Source organism: Brachyhypopomus gauderio, chromosome 10 (assembly GCF_052324685.1).
Source record: "Brachyhypopomus gauderio isolate BG-103 chromosome 10, BGAUD_0.2, whole genome shotgun sequence".
Taxonomy (NCBI): domain Eukaryota; kingdom Metazoa; phylum Chordata; class Actinopteri; order Gymnotiformes; family Hypopomidae; genus Brachyhypopomus; species Brachyhypopomus gauderio.
Window position 1 is genome coordinate 11,613,420 of NC_135220.1, and position 25,987 is coordinate 11,639,406.

Here is a 25,987-nt window from a genome sequence, read left to right on the forward strand (position 1 = left end):
TGAGTCTAAGAGTTTGGTGTGTGAAAGTGTGTGTATGAGGGTGAGTGTGTGTGCGAGTGTATGTGTGTTTGTGCGAGTGCATGAGTGCGCGCGTGAGTGAGTGTGTGTGTGTGTGTGTGTGTGTGTGTGTGTGTGTGCGTGCGTTCTTTTGTCCTCCTGTCCCTCTCTTTCCTCCATCAAAGCAGCAGCAGCAGTCTGAATGACAGCAGGTCTGGCTGAGAACATCAACCTGAACCAGATCTGCACTGGTACACCAGAAACAAGATCATCAGGGAACACACCAGGAACACCATGGTAACGGAGAAGAAAACCAGGAAAACAGGTGAGGGAAAATGGTAACCAAGGAAAAACAGAACCCAGCAGACAAGATGTGTTCCCTAAATTACAAAAACCAACAAACCAAAACAAATATTCCTAAGCCAACCAACTCCGGGACGCAGCCCCTCAGGTCACTGCAGACCCTCATCAGTGTGGAGCTCCACTCAGAAGAGCCTCACGCAGTCACATCAACACACACGTGTGTGATACAGGATAGAGGGAGAGACAGAGAGAAAGAGCCTCACGCAGTCACATCAACACACACGTGTGTGATACAGGATAGAGGGAGAGACAGAGAGAAAGAGCCTCACGCAGTCACATCAACACACACAGGATAGAGGGAGAGACAGAGAGAAAGAGAGGGAAAGACAGAGAGAAAGCCTCACGCAGTCACATCAACACACACGTGTGTGATACAGCATAGAGGGAGAGACAGAGAGAAAGAGCCTCACGCAGTCACATCAACACACACGTGTGTGATACAGGATAGAGGGAGAGACAGAGAGAAAGAGCCTCACGCAGTCACATCAACACACACGTGTGTGATACAGGATAGAGGGAGAGACAGAGAGAAAGGAGGAGGGAGCAGAGTGAGATGTCCGGGTGTGTGAGTCCATCACTGTGTGATCTGGGTGTTTATCGGATACTCTCACCCTGAAAAAGTTCATAAGAGTGTGTGTGTGTGTGTGTGTGTGTGTGTGTGTGTGTGTGTACACGCGCACTTTTTTTTTTCTTTGGACTTCTGGGAAGTGTGTGTAGGGGAAGGAGTCACAGGATAAGTACGGTAAGTCATCACCGTACAGTTAAAGCGTGTGTTATAGTGAGCAGGATGAAGCAGACTGAAGGTGGGGGTGGTCACCTTTCCTCTGAAGATGGCCTCTCTCCTTCTGCAGGGCGTCCATCTCCTTCACCAGAGCCTTCTTCTGCCTCTCCAGCTCACTGCGCAGTGCTCCCAAACGTAACTGCATACTCTCTCGCTCCTTCTTCTGCAGAGCGAGAGACAGAGAGAGAGATTGGGAGAGAGAGAGAGCGAGAGAGAGCAGGCATGAATTCTTTGTTTAAATCCGTCTACAAGTGGAGATGATGAGGATGAGCTGATGGAACAGCTACTGGGTCCTTACAGAAGAAGGAGGTGGAGTAATAGATCGATGAGATGGAGTAACGGAGACAAAGATGTAGTAATGGAGAGGGAGATGGAGTAACAGAGATGAAGTATGAAGTAAAAGAGAGGGAGTAACATAGAGGGACATTGAGAGGGAGATGGAGTAACAGAGGGAGAGGAAGATGGAGATGGAGTAACCGAGAGGGAGATGGAGTAACAGAGATGGAGATGGAGTAACAGAGATGGAGATGGAGTAACAGAGAGGGAGATGGAGTAACAGAGATGGAGTAACAGAGATGGAGATGGAGTAACAGAGATGGAGTAACAGAGATGGAGTAACAGAGAGGGAGATGGAGTAACAGAGATGGAGTAACAGAGAGGGAGATGGAGTAACAGAGATGGAGATGGAGTAACAGAGATGGAGTAACAGAGATGGAGTAACAGAGAGGGAGTAACAAAGATGGAGTAACAGAGATGGAGTAACAGAGATGGAGTAACAGAGATGGAGTAACAGAGATGGAGATGGAGTAACAGAGATGGAGATGGAGTAAGAGATGGAGTAACAGAGAGGGAGATGGAGTAACAGAGATGGAGATGGAGTAACAGAGATGGAGTAACAGAGATGGAGAGGGAGTAACAGAGAGGGAGTAACAGAGAGGGAGATGGAGTAACAGAGATGGAGTAACAGAGATGGAGATGGAGTAACAGAGAGGGAGATGGAGTAACAGAGATGGAGTAACAGAGATGGAGTAACAGAGAGGGAGATGGAGTAACAGAGATGGAGTAACAGAGAGGGAGATGGAGTAACAGAGATGGAGATGAAGTAACAGAGAGGGAGATGAAGTAACAGAGAGGGAGATGGAGTAAGAGATGGAGTAACAGAGAGGGAGATGGAGAAACAGAGATGGAGATGGAGTAACAGAGATGGAGAGGGAGTAACAGAGAGGGAGATGGAGTAACAGAGATGGAGTAACAGAGATGGAGATGGAGTAACAGAGGGAGATGGAGTAACAGATGGAGTAACAGAGATGGAGATGGAGTAACAGAGATGGAGTAACAGAGAGGGAGTAACAGAGAGGGAGATGGAGTAACAGAGATGGAGATGGAGTAACAGAGAGGGAGTAACAGATGGAGTAACAGAGATGGAGTAACAGAGAGGGAGATGGAGTAACAGAGATGGAGTAACAGAGATGGAGAAACAGAGATGGAGAAACAGAGAGGGAGATGGAGTAACAGAGATGAAGTAACAGAGAGGGAGTAACAAAGATGGAGTAACAGAGATGGAGTAACAGAGAGGGAGATGGAGTAAGATGGAGATGGAGTAACAGAGAGGGAGATGGAGTAACAGAGATGGAGATGGAGTAACAGAGATGGAGATGGAGTAACAGAGATGGAGTAACAGAGATGGAGTAACAGAGAGGGAGATGGAGTAACAGAGATGGAGATGGAGTAACAGAGATGGAGAGGGAGTAACAGAGAGGGAGTAACAGAGATGGAGATGGAGTAACAGAGAGGGAGTAACAGAGAGGGAGATGGAGTAACAGAGATGGAGTAACCGAGATGGAGTAACAGAGATGGAGATGGAGTAACAGAGATGGAGATGGAGTAACAGAGAGGGAGTAACAGAGAGGGAGTAACAGAGAGGGAGATGGAGTAACAGAGATGGAGATGGAGTAACAGAGATGGAGTAACAGAGAGGGAGATGGAGTAACAGAGAGGGAGATGGAGTAACAGAGATGGAGATGGAGTAACAGAGATGGAGATGGAGTAACAGAGATGGAGTAACAGAGATGGAGATGGAGTAACAGAGATGGAGTAACAGAGATGGAGTAACAGAGATGGAGATGGAGTAACAGAGAGGGAGATGGAGTAACAGAGATGGAGTAACAGAGATGGAGTAACAGAGATGGAGTAACAGAGATGGAGATGGAGTAACAGAGATGGAGATGGTGATTGAGGACATCAGATGATCATGACGGTTCACTTCAGCCACTCCAGATTTTTGTGCCTTTCCCAAGAGCATTTTTGAAGTCTTTAATCCTTTTGCAGCTAATGTGATGAATTATCATTTAAGATGATTTTAGTGTAGTGTGTGTATGATGTGTTTTATCTTTTGCCCACAGACTCTTTTTTTATCTATATGATGATGGCTTTAAATGCTGAAGGTCTTTTAAAAAGATTCTTACTTTTGACCAGTTGTACTGGCAATCAATTCTGGGAGATAATTGTTCATTTCTCCATCTCCCTCTCAGTCTCCGCTCAGTGCAATTTGATTGAATCAAATTCAATTCAATGGAGCCTTATTGACATGACTAACATACACTTGTATTGTCATAGCTTTGATGAAGAAATGAACATTACCAGGACTGATCATGCCTGACTGTCTCTATGGTCACTGTACTCTGTACTTGGTTAGAGTGGATGGAGTTAAGGATCATACAGCATGCTTAGATAATATGTCGCTGTAGGGCCTGATAACACCTCGTTTGGCTCTGATTTTGACTGTTTGCTAGTAATTGCTCTAGTTTTGGTATTTGGGTGGTTGTGACTGGGTTTGGTGCTCTGCTCCTGAGCGTGTGTTTCAGGACTCTGCTCAAGAATGAGATGGCTGGGTGTTGTGTGGCGTGAACATGTCCAGAACTGGACCGCACCTTTCACATCTTTAATATTAACAGAGATCTGCTCAGATCTGCCCTGCAAGCATCGGCCATTTTGTCCCTGGACTTTTTTAAAATAGTTTCACTGAACTCCCACAACTGAGAGGGACACAGGTGCATGCAGCAGGCACAGAGGCCATAAATGAAAGCAGAGAGAGAGAGAGAGAGAGAGAGAGAGAGAGAGAGAGAGAGAGAGAGAAAGTGTAAAAGTGTGGAAGAGGGAAGGAGATGCAGATAGAGAGAAAGGTCATCACTTCTGCTGAGCTCTTTGATCCGTCTGGGTGATGACTATCATAATCCACCACTATGAAGGCCAAGGGGCACCATCTTCAAACGTTTGATCAACAGATCGCTCTTTGTTCCTGAGCACAGACGTTTGCTCTGCCAGCACATTGAGTGTGTATTTTAGCACGCACACACATACACACACACATACAGACACACACAGACACTCTATGAAAGACAAAAACCTGGACACATGTGCCGTGGTCCAGATGAGCAGGCTAGCTCTTTGTCTCATCTCTATTCTTGTCCCTGTCTCTCAGACACGCGCAGACACACTCGTGAGACGGGGGGGAGGGAGAGTGGGGAGAGGTGTCTGGCGGCGTGATCAAGGAGACCATCTCAGGCCTGTAATCAGTGTGAGTGAGAGCAGAGAGTTGGAGATGGAGGGAGAGCGCGTGTTGCTCAGAGGCAGCTGATAGAGCCTCCATCTACACGCCACCACCCTTATACACCAGCCTGACTCTCACACTCGCGTGCAACTCTCCACTGCCTTAGGCACGACACACACACACACTCCTTACACGTACCTTGTGAGGAAATACAATCTGTACCAAATACAGGTCAGCTCCTACAGGCACACACAAGCACTGCTCCCCAAACAGACTCACAGCCGACGTCTTTAACATGGTGATGGGATGGAGTGGAAATGAGGAAGAGGGGTGTGTTTGCACATGTGTAGGTTTAGGAAGAGAGTGTGTATACGAGAGAGAGAAAGGAAGAGAAGAAGAAAGGGGGGAGTGAAAGTATGCACAAGCGCTCAGCTAGTTCCTCCAGTCATGGGTGCAGGAGGGCAGAGGGTCCTGGACCCAGGCAGAGGTAATGCACATACATGACCACTCAACACTCATCTCCAGACTCCACGCTCACCCAGCCAGAAGTGTGGAGCTGGTCAGTGTGGGCGGGCGGGGCTGGTCAGCGTGGGAGGGCGGGGCTGGTCAGTGTGGGCGGGCGGGGCTGGTCAGTGTGGGCGGGCGGGGCTGGTCAGTGTGGGCATGCGGGGTGTGTCAGGAGTCTCACCTGCTCTGTGCAGAGTGCAGTGGTCTGTAGTTTCTCTTCAATCTCTTTGCCGATATTCTGTACGGTGACCTGTGTCTGTTTAATCACCCTCTGGGCCGTGTGTAGTCTGGAAAGAGAGACAGGAAGAGGAAGAGAGAGAGAGAGGAGGGGAGAGGGAGAGTGAGATATGCATTGCACCCAGAGATACATTCTCCCAGTACAACTGCAAAGAAATATCAAAGGCATTACTTCAATACCACTTGAGCAATTTAGCAGCTCAAGCACTACACTTGTAATACTACAACACTGATATGAAAACAGTCAGACATCTCTTAGACAAAGACCACACACACGCAGGCAAGTACACATGCACACACTCACACACACCCGCACGCATGTAACACATGCACACACACTTGTAGACAGATGTGAAGCAAACAAAAGTGTTGCAAGATGATCTAGCAACAGCCATGTTTTGCAGCTGTACAACGCCTAATAAACCAGGTCTCGGCCAATCTACACAGCAGAGATCAGACCGAGGTCAGCCAGTCTACACAGCAGAGATCAGACCGAGGTCAGCCAGTCTATACAAAAGAGGTTGGACCAAGGTCAGCCAGTGTACACAGCAGAGATCAGACCGAGGTCAGCCAGTGTACACAGCAGAGATCAGACCGAAGTCAGCCAGTCTACACAGCCGAAATCAGACCGAGGTCAGCCAGTCTACACAACAGAGATCAGACCAAGGTCAGCCAGTCTACACAACAGAGATCAGACCAAGGACAGCCAGTGTACACAGCAGAGATCAGACTAAGGACAGCCAGTGTACACAGCAGAGATCAGACTAAGGTCAGCCAGTCTACACAACAGAGATCAGACCAAGGTCAGCCAGTGTACACAGCAGAGATCAGACTAAGGTCAGCCAGTGTACACAGCAGAGATCAGACTAAGGTCAGCCAGGCCACAAGGGGGCACCAGCACACTGAGAAAAGTCTACTCAGGTTTACCGAGTGCATGGAGATGGTTAAAAGGTTAACAATGGTGATGCGTGTGCCCCCCCCCCAGTCACGTGTGTTTGTTTTTCACTGTATACTTCTGTGGTGTCGCATGTTCTACTTCATCAGACTCCACGGCGAGAATAAAGAGCTCGTTCTGAAGTGTAAACGCAGCTCAGACACAAATGAAACCCAGACGCCTCTTCACTCTTCAAAGCCAATTACTACTAGACAAGAGTGAGGGCCCGTTTGACTTTGGACCGGCCGGCACAACCAAGATCCTCTGAACCCCAACAACATACCAGCAGCAGTGCAGTTACACACCAGCTGACCTGCTGAAGCAGCCACTCAGGTGAGAGAGGGGGAGGAAGATGAGAGAGAGAGAGAGAGAGAGAGAGAGAGAGAGAGAGAGAGAGAGAGAGAGAGACATGCACCTGTGAAGCAGTGCGACACTGAGGGTGAGAAGGAGATTATAAAAACCCAAACACATTCCTCCCTTTCCTAGAACATTTTTCTTCTCTTGTCCTCATGAGAATACTACTGTGAGAACAGCATAAGCACCAGCAGGAAAAACCATCCCAAATATCTTTCCTGTGATTCATTCATATTTCAATTCTGAAAATATTCAATCCTGAACATTGAATCAAAACTGCCACCGTCCCAGAGAAATGAGCCGTGCGGCCCGAGCCCTGGGTAGAGCGGGAACCCGGCCCAGACAGACGACAGGACAGCAGGGTCCCGCACAAGTGCAGAGAGGTGAACTACTCCTGTGTGTGTGTGTGTGTGTGTGTGTGTGTGGGGCTAAAGTTTGGTTTTCTCGTTAGCTCTATGTAGTCCAGAGGGGCACCATCTCTCTGGTCTCTCTCCTCCCACCTCTCCACCACAAGTCCTCTTTTACATCCTTCCTCTTCACTTGGTATTTCTCTCTCTCTCTCTCTCTCTCTCTCTCCCTGGCTGAAGTATTATTACATTCTTGCTGCTGTCCCTCAAGGACATGCAGAAGTGCATATGGTTGCCACTGAGGACATAATAACACACATAACAGCCTTTATGAATCCCACCAACGCCCCACCCATCAGAGCTGAAAGCCCCCTACAGCCAGCCAACACACACATTTACAGAGCTAACAGCCCCTGAACACCACCCGCCCGCCCGCCCGCCACTCCAGCGCCTCTCTCAGGAGCACTAACACAACCACACACAGGAGATGAGACCTGCCAGAGCTTGAAGAGTAGGCGTGGCCCCACCTAGTCCAGCCAATCACATGGTCTCCTCATGCGGCTGGTTCAGGACTCAGTGAGCAGGTGGCCAGGGCGATGGGTAATGTACGACCCCCCCCCCCCCCATCAGAGCTCCTAGGAGTTATGACATCACCACAATGCATGATTTTCATTGGTAACTGAAGGAGTGTGTTACTGTCAGAAAACTAAACACAAATTGCCCTGATTGGTCTGACTGAAGCAGAAAGGGATTTGCTGACAGACATGGTCAAAGCCAAGATCACCACAACACTGTACAACAGGCTGTAATTCATCCCCCACACACTGGGTGTCTGCCAAGGTCCTACAGCCCTGACATCCCAGAGTACCTCAGATTCACATCCCAGCTGCTCAGGGCCCTAATCCCAGCAGGACAAACAGCACCTCAGGGCCCTAATCCCAGCAGGACAAACAGCACCTCAGGGCCCCAATTCCACCAGGACAAACAGCACCTCAGGGCCCTAATCCCAACAGGACATACAGCACCTCAGGGTCCTAATCCCACCAGGGCAAACAGCACCTCAGGGTCCTAATCCCACCAGGACAAACAGCACCTCAGGGCCCTAATCCTAGCAGGACAAACAGCACCTCAGGGCCCTAATCCTAGCAGGACAAACAGCACCTCAGGGCCCTAATCCTAGCAGGACAAACAGCACCTCAGGGTCCAGGTGAAATTAGGAATAAAGGTGGCTGCTCAGAGTCCTAATCCCACCAGGACTGGCAGTTAAGAGGGCTAAACCTGCAGGACACACACACACGCACACACACACATCTCCAAATTTCCTCTCCACGGCCCCAGACGTGTTGACATCTCCAGACGTGTTGGAGGGAGCGATCATCTCCATCTCCATCGTGCTCTCATCTTCACGCTGTGACGCGTTCAGGAAACGAAGCGTCCTGCACACACAGCTCAGACCAACCGTTAAGCCACTCCCCCTTCGCCATACAAACTGCCTACGTTTCTTCTGTTAAACCTGAGGCAACATGAACAGAGCAGCCTGTCTGTCTTTGCTGCGTTAACGTGCATCTCCTGCTGTCCCTTTGGCTTTTCTAGCGATGCCTCTATCTGCCACTCCCACGTGCCTCTGGTCTCCTGCGGACATCTCGTATCTGCTATTCCCTCGGGGGGGGGGGGGGGGGGGGGTCTCGCACTTTACTCTCGCTAGACTCAGTGATGTGGCGTGTTGATACTCCCACCAAACATCAAGTTCAGTCTGATTTGACAGCTTTATCGCCGTGGTGACCAAGATGGAGGAATCCGATAGGCTGTTTCCCCCAGGTGAGCGGCAGTTATCATTTCACGCATTTCTGAGCGCTTATCAGCACACAGGGTTTGTAGAGGGCACGGGGGGGTTACGGAGATACCAGCCAACGCAAACACACATACACCCCCACCTTAAACCAAAACACAATCATACCAACAAACACACACACACACCTTAAACCAAAACACAATCATACCAACACACACACACCTTAAACCAAAACACAATCATACCAACACACACACACACACACACACACACACCTTAAACCAAAACACAATCATACCAACACACACACACACACACACACACACCTTAAACCAAAACACAATCATACCAACACACACACACACACCTTAAACCAAAACACAATCATACCAACAAACACACACACACACACACCTTAAACCAAAACACAATCATACCAACACACACACACCTTAAACCAAAACACAATCATACCAACAAACACACACACACACCTTAAACCAAAACACAATCATACCAACACACACACACACACACCTTAAACCAAAACACAATCATACCAACACACACACACACACACACACACACACACACACACACACACACACACACACACACACACACCTTAAACCAAAACACAATCATACCAACACACACACACCTTAAACCAAAACACAATCATACCAACAAACACACACACACACCTTAAACCGACACACAATCATACCAACAAACACACAAACCCCTTAAACCAACACACAATCATACCAACAAACACACAAACCCCTTAAACCAACACACAATCATACCATTCACCATTGAATCATACCATCAGTGATTTGGTTTTGGTCTGTTATGGCATTTCCCAGACATGTTCACAAAAGCGAGTCACTGGTATGTAGTAGGGCTGAACGATTAATTGCATTTGCGATAATCTCGCGATATTTTAAAACGCGATTCTCTAATCGCACAGGCTGCGATTTAAACTGGTCACGTGACTTGGGAGCGAGCCGAGCCAAGGACGAACGGAGCAAACCCGAGCAGGAGGCAGGGAGGTGAAGAAGTGAAGTTAACACAGCGCACTTTAACTTGTTGCACAATGGCTTCAGGCTCGACAGAAGCGGACACCTGAAAATCTAATACCAAAGAGGGGCAGCACATCAGTTGTGTGAATTTACTTTGGCTTTTAAAAAGATGCTGCTCAACGTCAGGTACTGTGTAAAACGTGCCTTGCTACTGTTGCTACGACGCGAGGTAACACTACAAACCTTCTTCAGCATTAAAAAAACACCACAAAGCCTCGTATGATATTTGTAAGGCTAAAATGCCAACGACCAGTGCTGCATCTTCAAATACGCAAAAGTGTTTCTCTGCTCTTATACAGGTTTAGTATGTGGTGAGCAGCGAAATACCGTAAAATCCCGCATATAGGCGCAATAAGATTTAAAGCACGGATGAAGCAGGAAAGCGCGGATAGCTTGACCGCGGTCCAGCAGACAGGGTTCACTAACCGAACCGTTTGAAAGTGTAACTCCTTATGGATATAATTCGAAGCGGCACGCTGAAATAACTCGGGCGGTAACGGAGTTCATAGTGAAATACATGATGTCCGTTAATATAGTGAACAAGCCCGGCTTCATGGCTTTGTTAAACACTGGATATGCGCTACCAAATGCCCTCACGCACAAATTTTAGCCAAGTTGCTATACCTGCAGGGTTGCCAACTCTCTCGCATTGAGCGTCTTAGACTAAAAAGTTACTAGTTCGCTCTGGCGCCAACCACAGGCGATATAATAATAATACTTAAATTTAGTCCATTTTACACACCCCACCCCACCCCCCATAACAACAAATTACGTTCGCCACCCACTCCAGGTTCAAGTCTCACACCAAGCGATCTTGAAAAGTTGGCAACCCTGTATCTGAGCTGTAAAAAATGCTGAAAAAGAGTTTCCTGAAAACAGTGGAAAAAAATCATGATTTTATAGATAAAATTTATAAATTTTATAGATAAAAAATTGCAATTAGATTATTTTCCAAAATCGTTCAGCCCTAGTATGTAGCCCACTTACCATACCCACTCACCTCACACACACACACACACCTCACATTAACCACTCACCTTACACACCTCACCACTCACACACACACCTCAATACCCCACACACACATACACACCTCACATTACCCACTCACCTGACACACCTCACCACTCACACACACACACCTCAATACCCCACACACACACACACACACACACACACACACACACACACACACCTCAATACCCCACACACTAGGGGTGCACGATATGGACTAGAATTGCGATGTGCGATAACATTGTTGGATATCCCGATATCGATGTGAACCACGATAAATTAAGATTAAAATACAGAAATGTAGTGTCTCTCTGAACAGCAGCACGTTAATTTGTTTTGTTTTTTACTGTGTAATGAATCCAGAATAATTCCAAAAATTTTGCAGGTTTATTCAACAATAGATTCAATCTAGGATTATACTTTCACGAGTGAGCGACTCCGCACACCTCGTTAACCTCCGCGAACGGCGGAAGCGTTTAATCTTGCCGTGTCACATTCTTTGCAGTGTTGTCCGAAACGATATGTAGGCCTAGTAGTATAAAAAAAACGCCCCTCAAATACAGGGGAATGAACTTTTACCTGACCAATTTTAATGTTGCTTTGTGTTTCAGGTTTGAAAAGTGCTGGAATTTAGGCTAAAGTACTTGAAAAGGCTTGAAATTGTAACTACTTCGTTTCACAACAAATATCTGTCTGACTGAACAGTTCTCTTGTATTACGTTAACAAATACGAGCCTCTTGTAATTCCAGGACGAAACATGAGAGAACGTGAAGACGTTAAGATTGGGCGTTTTGAAAATAAATATCCATTAAATAATGTGATAAAAAAGCGAATTATTTCGAATCATTTAGAGTATATGTATAAATATTTAATTCAATTAAGTTTAACGTGCTGGGAATTATTGAAATGGACCTTGAAAGTGACGTACAAGTGCTTGAATTCCACCTTGTATAGGTGTATGAACCCTGCAAACATGGCTGTTCTCATTGCGCCGAGACGCGGCGCGCGCGAACTTACAAAATTCGAGAGGCGCACGACCTCGTGAATCGACAGCGCACGAGGCCATTGCACACGGGCGAAGCCACCGCGATCACGTTATTTTCGCCAACCAGGCTTAAACCAAATCGCGTGTCTGATGAGCGTGTTCACCTCACAACAAGCCCAATTTGGCGTGAAAACCGCGAACCTGGCAACTGCCTCACTCTGCCTCTTGCCTACTTACGTCACGTGATCATAGTCTGCAGCGCGAATAGCTCCCTCTATTGCTGGACGAGGATAATGCAATTTGAGTTTGCTGTTATTCAAGGAGTTATCGTGGCTCTTTCGATGTGTTTATTGTGAAACTTCACATCATGATAACGATAAAAATACGATTAATCGTACAGCCCTACCACACACACCTCACATTACCCACTTACCTGACACACCTCATCACTCACACACACACAAACCTCAATACCCCACACACACATACACACACCTCACATTACCCACTCACCTGACACACCTCTCAAAACACACACACACACACACACACACACACCTCAATACCACCACACATTACCCACTCACCTTACACACCTCTCCATACACATTGACTCATTCATACCCATGCACAACCCCAGCATTCAACCTCAACACTCAACCCCCACCCCAGAAGCCCACACACTCAAACCCCACACTCAACCCAGAACATGAAGAGGTCAGAACATGGTTTCCCAACAGTGAAGATCATCTTCTGTCTATAACGGAGTTTGCAGGCCTTCTGCTTTCAGTGTGGTGCTTCTACTTCCCCTTTATCTACCAACATTTAGGACACATCAGCCCACACCCCCCCTCCTACACCCACCCACACCCCCCCTCCTACACCCTCCTACAGCCGCCCACACCACCTCTCCTACACCCACACACACCCCCCCCCTACACCCTCCTACACCCGCCCACACCACCCCTCCTACACCCGCCCACACCCCCCCTCCTACACCCACCCACACCCCCCCTCCTACACCCGCCCACACCCCCCCTCCTACACCCGCCCACACCACCCCTCCTACACCCTCCTACACCCGCCCACACCACCCCTCCTACACCCGCCCACACCACCCCTCCTACACCCTCCTACACCCACCCACACCACCCCTCCTACACCCGCCCACACCACCCCTCCTCCTACACCGGCCCACACCACCCCTCCTCCTGCACCCGCCCACACCACCCCTCCTCCTGCACCCGCCCACACCCCCCCTCCTACACCCGCCCACACCCCCCCTCCTACACCCGCCCACACCACCCCTCCTACACCCGCCCACACCCCCCCTCCTACACCCGCCCACACCACCCCTCCTACACCCTCCTACACCCGCCCACACCACCCCTCCTACATCCGCCCACACCACCCCTCCTCCTACACCGGCCCACACCACCCCTCCTCCTGCACCCGCCCACACCACCCCTCCTACACCCACCCACACCCCCCCTCCTACACCCTCCTACAGCCGCCCACACCACCCCTCCTCCTACACCGGCCCACACCACCCCTCCTCCTGCACCCGCCCACACCACCCCTCCTACACCCACCCACACCCCCCCTCCTACACCCTCCTACAGCCGCCCACACCACCTCTCCTACACCCACCCACACCACCCCTCCTACACCCGCCCTCCTACACCCTCCTACAGCCGCCCACACCACCCCTCCTACACCCGGCCACACCCCCCCTCCTACACCCTCCTACACCCGCCCTCCTACACCCTCCTACACCCACCCACACCCCCCCTCCTACACCCGCCCACACCACCCCTCCTACACCCTCCTACAGCCGCCCACACCACCCCTCCTACACCCGCCCACACCACCCCTCCTACACCCTCCTACACCCGCCCACACCACCCCTCCTACACCCGCCCTCCTACACCCTCCTACACCCGCCCTCCTACACCCTCCTACACCCGCCTACACCACCCCTCCTACACCCTCCTACACCCGCCCACACCACCCCTCCTACACCCGCCCACACCACCCCTCCTGCTGCACCCGCCCACACCACCCCTCCTGCTGCACCCGCCCACACCACCCCTCCTCCTGCACTCGCCCACACCACCCCTCCTACACCCGCCCACACCACCCCCCTACACCCGCCCACACCACCCCCCTACACCACCCCTCCTACTCCACCTCCCTCTTGTTTTTCTGTTTGTCTGTTTTTATGCGATGCGTTACTCCGTCACAGGAATACGTGTCTTCCACTTTTAAGAATAAAATAAGAATGTGGAAGAATAACACGTCTCAAGGATGTGAGAATGAATGAGAAAGAAAACAAACACGCCAACGTCTACAGTGGACCCCTACCTGGTGCTCAGACAGTGCAGACAGGAGAACGTCAACACACACACACACACACACACACACACACACACACACACACTCACTATCTCCCCTGCATGCTTCAGAAGTTGTCTGCAGAGGGCTGATAAGCCCGTTGCTGGTTGCGAATGTGTCCGAGCTGCTACGTTCCATCCTACGGGCGACGTGACTGCAGAGACCAGACAGTCATCACCGTCCTCCTCAACACCTTCACCACTAATTACTGCTTACACGCTCACGACGACGCTCAGGGCCAAAACACGCGTTCCACAAACAAGCCTGAGCGTCCCATACATCTGAACCAGAACAGCACCAGCGCTACTGCGTGTGGCAGTGAGAAGCACCTGAGCAGCAGATACGCCGGGGCTTCCAGAGGAACGCACTGCCCCAAGAGGCCTGGAGTGGCACTGTGCTAGACAGGTCCACTCAACAAATTCTGGAGTGCTTTAATTAATTCATTCAGCCATTCATGGGCCGTTACTGGCGGTGTGGTCAGCTGACAGACTGGGGCAGGTGAGGAGCTCCGCACGAGCTGGACGCTTAGAGAGACATCTGGGGGGGAACCAATCAAAAACCATGTTAAACAACACGCTTAAATCACTAATACCATATAAATAAGCAAAATCTCAATCCAAAGGTCATGGCCAGACTAAAGGAGCTTAAATTTAGATGTTGAATTCACTCATGTGAGCAGCTCTGGCTATGTGCATTACTACCTCAGACGTGGGTGGAGTCCGTCTCTCCTGCCTAGCGCACCGATCTCACGGTAACTAGCGTGCACCTCAGACCTCGCACGATACATCTCTTCCCGCTTCTTTTCTGGCTCTTATCGTCTTTTGTTTGGTTTGTGTGTTTTTCAGTGTAGGTCTGGAGGTTGTGGTTGCTGTGGTCAGACTATGAGATGGACCTTCACATGTCAGTCTCACAGCAACACAGGCCCATTACGGACTCTTAATAAACCATCTGGCTGAGAGCTCACAGCCCTGCAGCCGAAGGAACGTGACGCATGGATACATCTCTAATGTCTCTGTCTCTCACACTCTGCCGGAAAAATCCGCTCTAGATCATCCTACAGCAATGTTCTCTTTATGGGAGAAATAGAGAAGCATACACGAGAGGGAGAGAGGGGAAGAGAGAGAATGGGGGGAGGAAGAGAGAGAGGGAGAGGAGAAGAAAGACAGATGAGAAGCTTGCTGGACCATAACAAGATCAAAGGCTTTGCAGAGCAGGAGAGTGTTTGGTACCTGCTTTTAAAGAGCAGAAATACAGCTGTCAGGAGCAGATCAAAGAGGAACACTGCAGCTAAGACGTAAACCCAGAGCCATTAGGACCCAGATCTACCCAAACCCTGAAAACATCACAAATACTTCCCTCACTTTTTTACTGGAAGTAAAAAAAAGAAAAGAAAAATGAAACCCAAAGCAAGGCTTCCTGTGCATCTACAATCTCACCAGTGCATAACGACAGTCTGGAATCAGCTTCACCTGCCCACACTGACATTCATCTGGGTTTTAGATGGCAAAACTGATTCCAGACCAGTCTTTAGGTTCTAGTGACCAATATCACGGTGCAGGGTGGAGCTCTGACCCCAGACCTCGCAGGGCTGTGATGCCTTTTCCGCCCTGCAGGACGGCGCTCCGATTCATGCTTCCCACAGCTCTGCGACGTGAACGGAGAAGCTGTGTTTGTTTTCATTGCCAGGGGCCCTGGAGACCACGCCTGTGCTCCACGTACTGCCTTTCAGTGCCGGAGGGTCTGGGCAGGACCCCAGCCAATCAGACGCACCGTATTAATCTGGTCCAGAGCCACAAGGCTCATCGCCATGGTACCCACCGTCTCCACGCTCACCGCTTCCTGGTTCTCTCAGACAACAAGGAAGAGGAACCGAACCAATGCCAACCAAACCACCAGCCTTCAACGCAGAGATCCACCACCTCATCTGGATAAGACTGAAACGAACTGAAATACGGGCAAACTGAAGATGAATTATCGTTTGTGAGCGCCAGAATAATTTCACCATGACTTCAGTCTTTTTGACATGGTGAGCTGTCAGTTAGCTACTATGCTAATTAAACTTCTCCAGGGTACCTGTACAATAGAGTGAAGATTCTCTGATCCATCTGATTCACATTTCTAGTGAATTCCCTCTCGAACTAGATCAGTGAATCAGATGCACCAGTGAATATAATGGAACAGTGAATCAGATGACTGATATGTTTTGCTCTGGCTCCTGACCAAAGTATTTCAGCAATGACTTACAGCTCAGCGAGATACAGCTAGGTCAGCAAGAACGTCTCTTGTAAAATATCACGAACCGGGTCCATCACAAAACAACGAGGATGGGCATAAATCTGTCAGGTCTCCTCACATCAGCTCTCCTGACATGCAGACCTCAGCTGGAGCATCGCCACCACCACAGAAACCTCAGAACCCGCGGAGGAATCACTCTTCTTTTCTGAACATCCATGACCGAGCGATTCACTGGTGAATAACTCAGTTGGTTATTCAGCAGGAGGTCCCAGATGACGCCTCTGTGGTGTGGCCCACGGGGAAGACGCCCCCTTCTCTCATCATCATCATCATCATCATCATCATCCAGCATTCTCAGAAACAGCACAATGTAACCATGGTCTGATTAACAATACACTGCAATACCATTAACAAATTGTAACAGCATTCTGACTTTAATGGGGTGTGATAAACAACACACTTTAACTGTGTTCTGATTACCAATACACTACAACGCTGTTCTCCGACTAACGATGATGTGCTGAATCTAGGTGATTAATGATGCACAGTAATGCAGTTTTTATTAAATACACTATAACACCCTTTGGTTAATGATGCACAGTGAGGCACTCTCACTGGTTCCGATGGCCAGCCGGGATGACCCATCGTGCTCAGAAAACCGACAGCTCGACAGAATCAATGAAAAACAAATGTTTCCACAGCACAGATAACGACTACTCCAACTACTCTGTTTCAATCCAGGAAAATGTAGAGTTAAACCTCTTTCAATAACACAAACGAGGGGCTTTCCACATCTCTCACTCATACACACACACACACACACACACACACACACACACACACACACACACACACACACACACACAAGCTCCTTTTGCACGGCTGTCACTCACAGTGTCATGATGTAATCTAACTCTCTAACAAGTTCCATCACATTCACATTGCTGCTAAAATCTAAATCACTTCTGTTAAGATACCTACGAAGCCAAAACAGACGGAGGCAGACATGGGCTTAAAGGAAGCAGCTGCACACCAGCGATTAGCCAGAACTGCTCTCCTCAGCCCAGAAAACCAGGCCCAAAGCAGGCAGGCAGGTTTTAGAGACTGTGGACTACAAATCCCACAATGCACCACCATCCCCTTGACACCCCATAACAAAAAGCTTCCCTAGAAGCAAAGGAAGATCAACCCTCCCTTGAACCCATCTTTCGATTTTTCTTGTTGTGTTTATGTAATGCAATCAGGACCTCAGATATACTCTCCTGGTCTGCCTCTTCCTACAGAGGAATTTACTGTTCAATGTTTAGTGCAATGCTTCCACCTGGTGGAGCAGGGCAGCTACTGCAGGATGAAAGTAGACCAGGTCCCATGGAGCCTCTCATAGTTCTGGAGCAGTTTGGCCATCACAAGCTGCCAGACCTTAAAAACCAACCCCTGGTGTCTCTGCCTTTATTAGGTGTCTTTATTGTCTCATCTCTGGCACAGAGACAAGACAACTCTGCCCGAATACAGATCTCTAGAGCAGAATGCAACACCATCATAAAACTGTGAGGGACAGATATGAGTGTTTCACCAGGGAAACAGACATGTGCTTCAGCTGTTTTTCAGATCTCATTCTCTTATTTAGGCCAGGTTTACATTTAGCACTTCCTGGACTCACACAATATGCCACCTGTAACCATAACAACGAAGCACTCAGTTCCGATGATATGATTGGTTAATATTGTGTGTCCCGCCTGATTTGTTTGTGTCCCCCGTGATGATATATTCACTATTTATAAGACTGGGCTTACTTTGAAATGAACAAAAAATGTTTACAGAGGACAAATTTGCTAACACCCAAAGTGAGGTGCTGAAAAAACTAATTGGTACTTGAAATCAGCGCTCAGCTGTTCTGCTCTGGAAGCTAAATGCAGAAATGTGGCTTTTGTAAGGTCTAACCCCCAGTCATACATCAGCAGAGAGAACACACACCGTAGGGGTTTCATCCTCAGTCATACATCAGCAGAGAGAACACACACCGTAGGGGTTTCATCCTCAGTCATACATCAGCAGAGAGAACACACACTGTAGGAGTTTCATCCTCAGTCATACCTCAGCAGAGAGAACACACACCGTAGGAGTTTCATCCTCAGTCATACCTCAGCAGAGAGAACACACACCGTAGGAGTTTCATCCTCAGTCATACCTCAGCAGAGAGAACACACACCGTAGGAGTTTCATCCTCAGTCATACCTCAGCAGAGAGAACACACACTGTAGGAGTTTCATCCTCAGCCATACCTCAGCAGAGAGAACACACACTGTAGGAGTTTCATCCTCAGCCATACCTCAGCAGAGAGAACACACACTGTAGGAGTTTCATCCTCAGTCATACCTCAGCAGAGAGAACACACACTGTAGGAGTTTCATCCTCATTCATACATCAGCAGAGAGAACACACACTGTAGGAGTTTCATCCTCATTCATACCTCAGCAGAGAGAACACACACTGTAGGAGTTTCATTCTCATTCATACCTCAGCAGAGAGAACACACACTGTAGGAGTTTCATTCTCATTCATACCTCAGCAGAGAGAACACACTGTAGGAGTTTCATCCTCATTCATACCTCAGCAGAGAGAACACACACTGTAGGAGTTTCATCCTCATTCATACCTCAGCAGAGAGAACACACACTGTAGGAGTTTCATCCTCATTCATACCTCAGCAGAGAGAACACACACTGTAGGAGTTTCATTCTCATTCATACCTCAGCAGAGAGAACACACTGTAGGAGTTTCATTCTCATTCATACCTCAGCAGAGAGAACACACACTGTAGGAGTTTCATTCTCATTCATACCTCAGCAGAGAGAACACACTGTAGGAGTTTCTCACAGAGCTCTGGTCAACCTGTAGCAAACTGTTCTTCCTTCCCTCAGAACTGTCCTAAAGGGGAAAAATAAAAAAAACAAGGACTGTTTGAAAAGCTTCAGAAAGAAAATGTGTGTCAGAGACAGGAACCAGAACTAATCCCAGAAAGCAAGCTAGAAATAAAGAAATGAATTGCTATAACATGTATAATTAAGGTTTAAACTGTGGCATCAGGTCCTACCTTCTGATCAAAGTCAGCTGCATAGTAGCCATCATTCAGTCCAAATATGATCTCATTTGGATTCCTGGAACGAATCTGAGGAGGACAAGGAGAGGGGAAGGGAGACAGAGAGATGGATAGATGGATGGATATATAAACATATATAATATTTTATATATGTATTATATTTATATAATAATAATTATATAAACATATACTCAAATCCAAGAAAGCATAATGCACTCAAACAGTCAGCCAACACTCATTGAGGAGTTAATGACAAAAAAACTAGAATTGGCCATTGTGGAACTCTTTAATGGTTCTGAGTGTTGGATAGTTCCCAGACAACTGGAATCGTGGGCATGAACTCCAATCTATAAAAACAGAGAGAGAGATTCACTTCCAGCCCTTACTGAGACATGCAGGAACATGAGAATAGCAAAGAGCCTGGGCAGTATTTTAAACTGAAGATTTGTAAACCTACTTATTAAGAACAATATCTTTGGTATTTTTGACTTTTTCTCCTTGTGTGTGTATGTGTGTGTGTGTGTCCTCGAGGCCATGCCCCTCCCTCGTTAACCGGTTGTGTCACACCTGTCCTTCGTCATCATCCTTGTTAATGTGTGTATTTAAGGTCCTGTCTCGCGTCTGCCCTTGTCTGGGCTTTGACTTCCACTTTCATGCGTTCTGCTTGTGCTCGTACGGTTATAGAATGGCGACTGGTTCTGTGTCTGGTTATCTCTTCTTCAGCATGTTTTCGTTTCATTTCAATAAGTTCCGGCCTCATCCTCCGCATTGTGACAAACACCGACCGAGGGTGAGGAAACGAAGATGGCGCCCGTTAGAACATGACCTAATTAAAACCACATCTACAGAAGGTGGCATTAAAATAGCCTGCAAGAGAACGGACTTCTCTCGAGTGCATGAACTACAGCAGGACTGCTGCTTATGCCAGAGACCAAAAGTTACATAAGGAAACCTGTAGAAATGTTAGAACAGTGTACAGCTGCTGGTTTCATAATGTAGATGAGCTGGTTCAGGTCTGGCTGTAGAGTCTGGACCAGCTGGAGCAGTACTGCTGCACCTGAGCACTGCTGGAAACATCTGGACCAGAATGAAGTCAGGAAATTTCATAAAGGATCCAGATCTCACTTTTATGTGAGGCACAAATCAAAGGAGTCCTGCCTCAGATTATTTTAACCAAAACAGAGCTGATTTCGCAAGGAAAATTCTTTCCAAAAACAAATGAAAACGTTCCTGATTTTGCAGCTTCTCACACATCCAGAAATGCCCACAGCTGTTAGGGGAACTGAGGGTGCAGGACATTAGCAGGACAAAATGTCTTTGTCTGCCTCCACGAAAGGGACAAGGAGTCACAACGTCAGGAGACACACAAACACACAGAGGAATCTCGTCTCACTACTCGCTAATCCTCTACTACTTTAATAAGGCTGATGCTTTTTCTCATCAATCTTTATTCACGTTTGCTGATACACCTGTAGACCACCTGGACTGACTACAAGAAACCCTATGACCCCACGCGTGAGGCTGTATAACATCAAAAGGACTCCGAGCCTTAACGAAGGGCTGTGGAAGACCAACTTCAGGCCTTTAACACGAGTCTCTACCATGTGCAAGATGTACCAAGGTGATGGATGTCCTGTCCCTGTTGCAGTCACCCCTCAGTGACATCACCACCACAGTGGCCACAGACACCAGATGTGGAATGAATCCAGTGACATCAAGCTGTATGCAAAAAGTGAACAAGACATCAGCTCACATTCAGACTGGATAAGTGTGGTCTGCTGGTTACGAGGAGAAGGAAGGTGGTTGGAACTGAGGGGAACATACGAGATGATGTGGGCAGCCAAGTACCTTGGAATCTCACATAGGTGGAAATCCCCAAAGGTGTTGGACTGACAAAATGGTAATGGCTAATAAACCAGACGAAGTAGTGATGTATAAACAGCAGAGGAGGGCCGTGGTGATCGATGTAGCAACCCCAAGTGAGCAAGATTAGGTACAAGGAACACAAAAAGCTTGAGGAACATCAAGGCCTGAGAGAAGAGCTGGAAAAGATGTTGAAAAAAACAGTGGTTCCTGTGGTAAATCTGAGCAGTAGATGTGGATGTGACCTCCAAACTGGGAGAATGACTCCAGCAGATCCCAGGAACAACATCAGTCATCTCCATCAAGAAGAGTGTAGTTCAGGAAATAGCCAAGATACTATTTGCAACCAAATTACAAAGACACTTGTATACATATGAAGAAAGCAAAAAGAATTTTCCCAAAATGAATCCAAATTCCAAGAACAAAAAAAATGATGTGCTTGTGTGTGTGTGTGTGTGTGTGTGTGTGTGTACCTGCTGTCCTGTGTAGCGTAGGCCATCCAGATTGACCTTCCACTCTATGAGCAGCTGGTACTGTTCAGTTCTGCCACCCCAGATTCGCACCACGAAACACGACACTGACGTGTCCAGCAGCTCCGGCAGCATGGCGAAATCTAGACTCCGCCATGTCGGATTCTGAACACACGTGCAGACACGGACAGACACACACACACAAATTATGCATCAGTTGTAAACAACATAAGATGACAATACACTAGGTCTAAATCCTGAAAGCTGAAATTAGGAGAAATACGTAAATTGTGTGTGACCTAATTAACTGGGACCTAAAATATTTGAACAAACTTAACAAAAGTGTGTAGTATGTGTGAGTGGAGAAGCCTTCTAACAGGATGTGCCAACATTACACATCAGGAGTCATACTGACAGTGTCAGCAAAACCCTCAATGGGGAGAAGAAAGACAGAGGGGAAGAGAGGAAGAGAGGGGATGGGAGGAGAGAAAAAGGAGATAGACAGGATGAAAGAGAGGAAGAGAGAGGGGAGAGATCAGGGGAGACACAAAAGGAGAAAAACAATAGAGAAGGAAGATGGGCATAGAAACAGGAAAGGGGTGAGGAAGCTGATGAACAGAAGGACCTGCAGCTAGCTGAGATGTGAGGACAGACAGGCCAGGGGGACAGACAGACAGGCCAGGGGGACAGACAGACAGGCCAGGGGGACAGACAGACAGGCCAGGGGACAGACAGACAGACAGGCCAGGGGACAGACAGACAGGCCAGGGGGACAGACAGACAGACAGGCCAGGGGGACAGACAGACAGGCCAGGGGGACAGACAGACAGGCCAGGGGGACAGACAGACAGGCCAGGGGGACAGACAGACAGGCCAGGGGGACAGACAGACAGGCCAGGGGGACAGACAGACAGGCCAGGGGGACGGACAGACAGGCCAGGGGGACAGACAGACAGGCCAGGGGGACAGACAGACAGGCCAGGGGGACAAACAGACAGGCCAGGGGGACAAACAGACAGGCCAGGGGGACAGACAGACAGGCCAGGGGGACAGACAGACAGGCCAGGGGGACAGACAGACAGGCCAGGGGGACGGACAGACAGGCCAGGGGGACAGACAGACAGGCCAGGGGGACAGACAGACAGGCCAGGGGGACAAACAGACAGGCCAGGGGGACAAACAGACAGGCCAGGGGGACAAACAGACAGGCCAGGGGGACGGACAGACAGGCCAGGGGGACGGACAGACAGGCCAGGGGACAGACAGACAGGCCAGGGGACAGACAGACAGGATGAAGAGGACCACACAGCCCTGCTGAGCCATGTGGTCTCTATGTGGGTTTATTATTTCTTACAGAGGAGAAACAATAAGTCAAAATGACAAAGTCACTCAACTCCGTGGAACATCAAATACCCACTTTGTCATAGCTAGAGGTTTTCCATGGGTGACTTTAATTTGCTCAGTAAAGATAGGTGTGTTTGGTAAATACATTTTGGTTTATTGTGAGGTTTTTTGTTTGGTTACTGTAACGACTTAAGATGACGGTCATATGGCACTGCAGGAGCCTCTCATGCATGAATAGAGATCATTCTAAAGAGTAACTCCATAGTGTAGAGCAGAGCCGGAGTGGCTAATCGGGAGGTTTGGGAGGATTCCCGATGGGCCGACTCATGTCAATCTATAGTCTGGACCGGATTTGGGCATGAAACTCCTGGGCTGAAAAAGTGGCCCACTCCGGCCCTGGTGTAGAGACCCTGCTATGGCTGTTAGTGTTAAGGTAGTTCCAGTCCCAGCAACTCAAATGGAGCTACAGTATGTGCTTCTGTGACACTACAGCATCTGCATCCTCTGCTAATATCAAGTTCATGCAGACTCCTGCAGGCTAGCAAGACCATGCCCCGGACCCCAGCTCCAGCCCAGCTCCCAGCACCTCCACACCTCAACCAATCAAACCAGAGCTCAGAGTTCCTAGCAAACATGTGGGGGCAGCTGGAAAACAGGGGGGGTCCCAGGTGGGGGACATACCACCACCACTCCACTACAGCAGGACAAGGCCATGCTCATAATGCTGCAATCATGTGACATTCAGACATGGGATTAATGATGTTAGTACACTGCAATACTGCCATTTAAATCTGACAACTACACACTTTATGATCAAATGCACATGATGGGCAATCACATATAAATCAATGTTACAGGAAGAAACCCACCAGAGAGTCTCTGATGATCTCACTGCGGTAGAAGTCTGTTGGGGAGATGGACAGTGGACACAGTAGTCAGACACAATTCGATAAACACATTGTATCTATAGTACCACATTCACTTTATAGTACCACATGCACTTTATAGTACCACATTCAGTCTATAGTACTACATTCTCTCTACAGTACTAAATCTATATACCTCAACACTTGCATACATACTCCTGGAAAAGGTACATTTATATTGTTATGTTAACATTACCAACGTGAAGTGGCTCAAATGTGATTTTTTTTTGTTTATACACAAATAAATCTTTTTAAGCAGACTTCTTATATGTCCTCCAACAAGTACATTTTTAAACAGGCCTTATGACAGGAAGAGTACAGATCTTATTAGTCATATAACAGGATTCTTACAAGACTTACAAGATTCCCAACATTCAAACCCACATGCCTTGATCTCACTGGATAACGTAAACGGAGCTGAATGAGGTGTGTAAACAACCTCTGAAGGCCACAACAAGAGAAGCACAAGGCACGGATCCACTGTCCATGACAGCCAAGACCACGGAGAGGGTGAGAGAGAGCGGGGAAGGTCACCTCTAGAAATACGGTCACCCAGACACAAGTGCAGCGTGAAGTAGGTGTCAAGGAGCGGGGAGTGGTTCCGGTTCACGATGTTCCGCGCAGCGATGCTTCGCAGGTGGCGAAGACGTCTCTGTAGCAGAGAGGAGAGAGGGAGGGAGGGGGAGGGAGAAAGGGAGAGAGAGAGAGAGAGATATGGACAGGAAGTAATAGAGGTCATCAGTGTGTAAAGTGCTGTGCTGACGCCATCGTTTCATGCAGACCATTAGGTTCCAGCCCTTCTGCTGTTCCATGGAAAATGGCCTGAAGACAGGAAGTTACAACAGTTCAACAGCCACCCAGGACAGCCGAGAGAGCCCGGGAGTTACGACCCAGGGGGAAATGAAAAAGGCTCAGAGAATTTGGAAAATCTGGAAAGATTTCTAAGAAAATCTAAGAAATTATCCACAATTTTCACATACTGTCTCTCACCAGTGTTTCCCAAATTCATTCTCTCTACATCTTCTTGTGCCAGTATATTTGACAAGTCCAGTCATGACCCTGTGCTTCTCCACACATATTAACTTACAGGACACATGATAAACACTGCAGCGCATTAGAGACAAGACTATCACATAAATCATGTCAGACAGAAGGTCCTTGTCCATGTGTCCAAGAGTCCACTGTGACAGCCCAGAAGGGTATAATCCACCCCAGAGCTCCATCCTCAGCTCCATCCCAAATTTTCTGCGTCCCAGGCAATGACAACATAAATGACAAAACACCAGACTGTCACAAACTTTACACGGCTGATTCTCCCCTTGCACAGAAACAAGGATTTGCACTCATGTTAAGACCAGGCCACTGCAACACTGGCACATGAACTCAAGACAACACTCCTTTGTGTGGAGTACGTTAGCATAGGACCAGGCTCTGCTCCATACTGGATCATGATCTCACTGTTGGATGGTGGACACCAGGCTCAAAACATGCAGCTTTGGAAGAGACAGAGAACAGCACCCTTCAACATGGAGTCCTGGAAAGGTCAGAGAAAAGAATCACAGCCCAACATGTTGTCTTTTACAGAGAGATGGGGGCAGGGGGATCTGTGAAACAACAAGGCGTTATAGTGGGGCTTCAGTGCAAGGAGGCCAACATGTCCTGGATCTCTATGAGGAAATGACCCCATGGCAGGAGGGGCGCGTGTGCA

The 25,987-nt window shown here is 48.3% G+C and overlaps 1 protein-coding gene across 1 annotated transcript in view; it reads right to left on the reverse strand.

The window, feature by feature from the left end:
- Nucleotides 1–25,987, reverse strand: part of uvrag (UV radiation resistance associated gene) — a 66,074-nt gene that overhangs the window by 38,011 nt on the left and 2,076 nt on the right. Inside the window, exons 2-8 of the mRNA XM_077019455.1 lie at nucleotides 24,814–24,931; nucleotides 24,223–24,257; nucleotides 22,013–22,174; nucleotides 19,671–19,745; nucleotides 19,419–19,504; nucleotides 5,380–5,485; nucleotides 1,178–1,304 (exon numbers count right to left, since the gene is read on the reverse strand). Of these exons, the coding sequence (XP_076875570.1) occupies nucleotides 1,178–1,304; nucleotides 5,380–5,485; nucleotides 19,419–19,504; nucleotides 19,671–19,745; nucleotides 22,013–22,174; nucleotides 24,223–24,257; nucleotides 24,814–24,931 (709 nt within the window). The remainder of the gene's footprint in view (nucleotides 1–1,177; nucleotides 1,305–5,379; nucleotides 5,486–19,418; nucleotides 19,505–19,670; nucleotides 19,746–22,012; nucleotides 22,175–24,222; nucleotides 24,258–24,813; nucleotides 24,932–25,987) is intronic.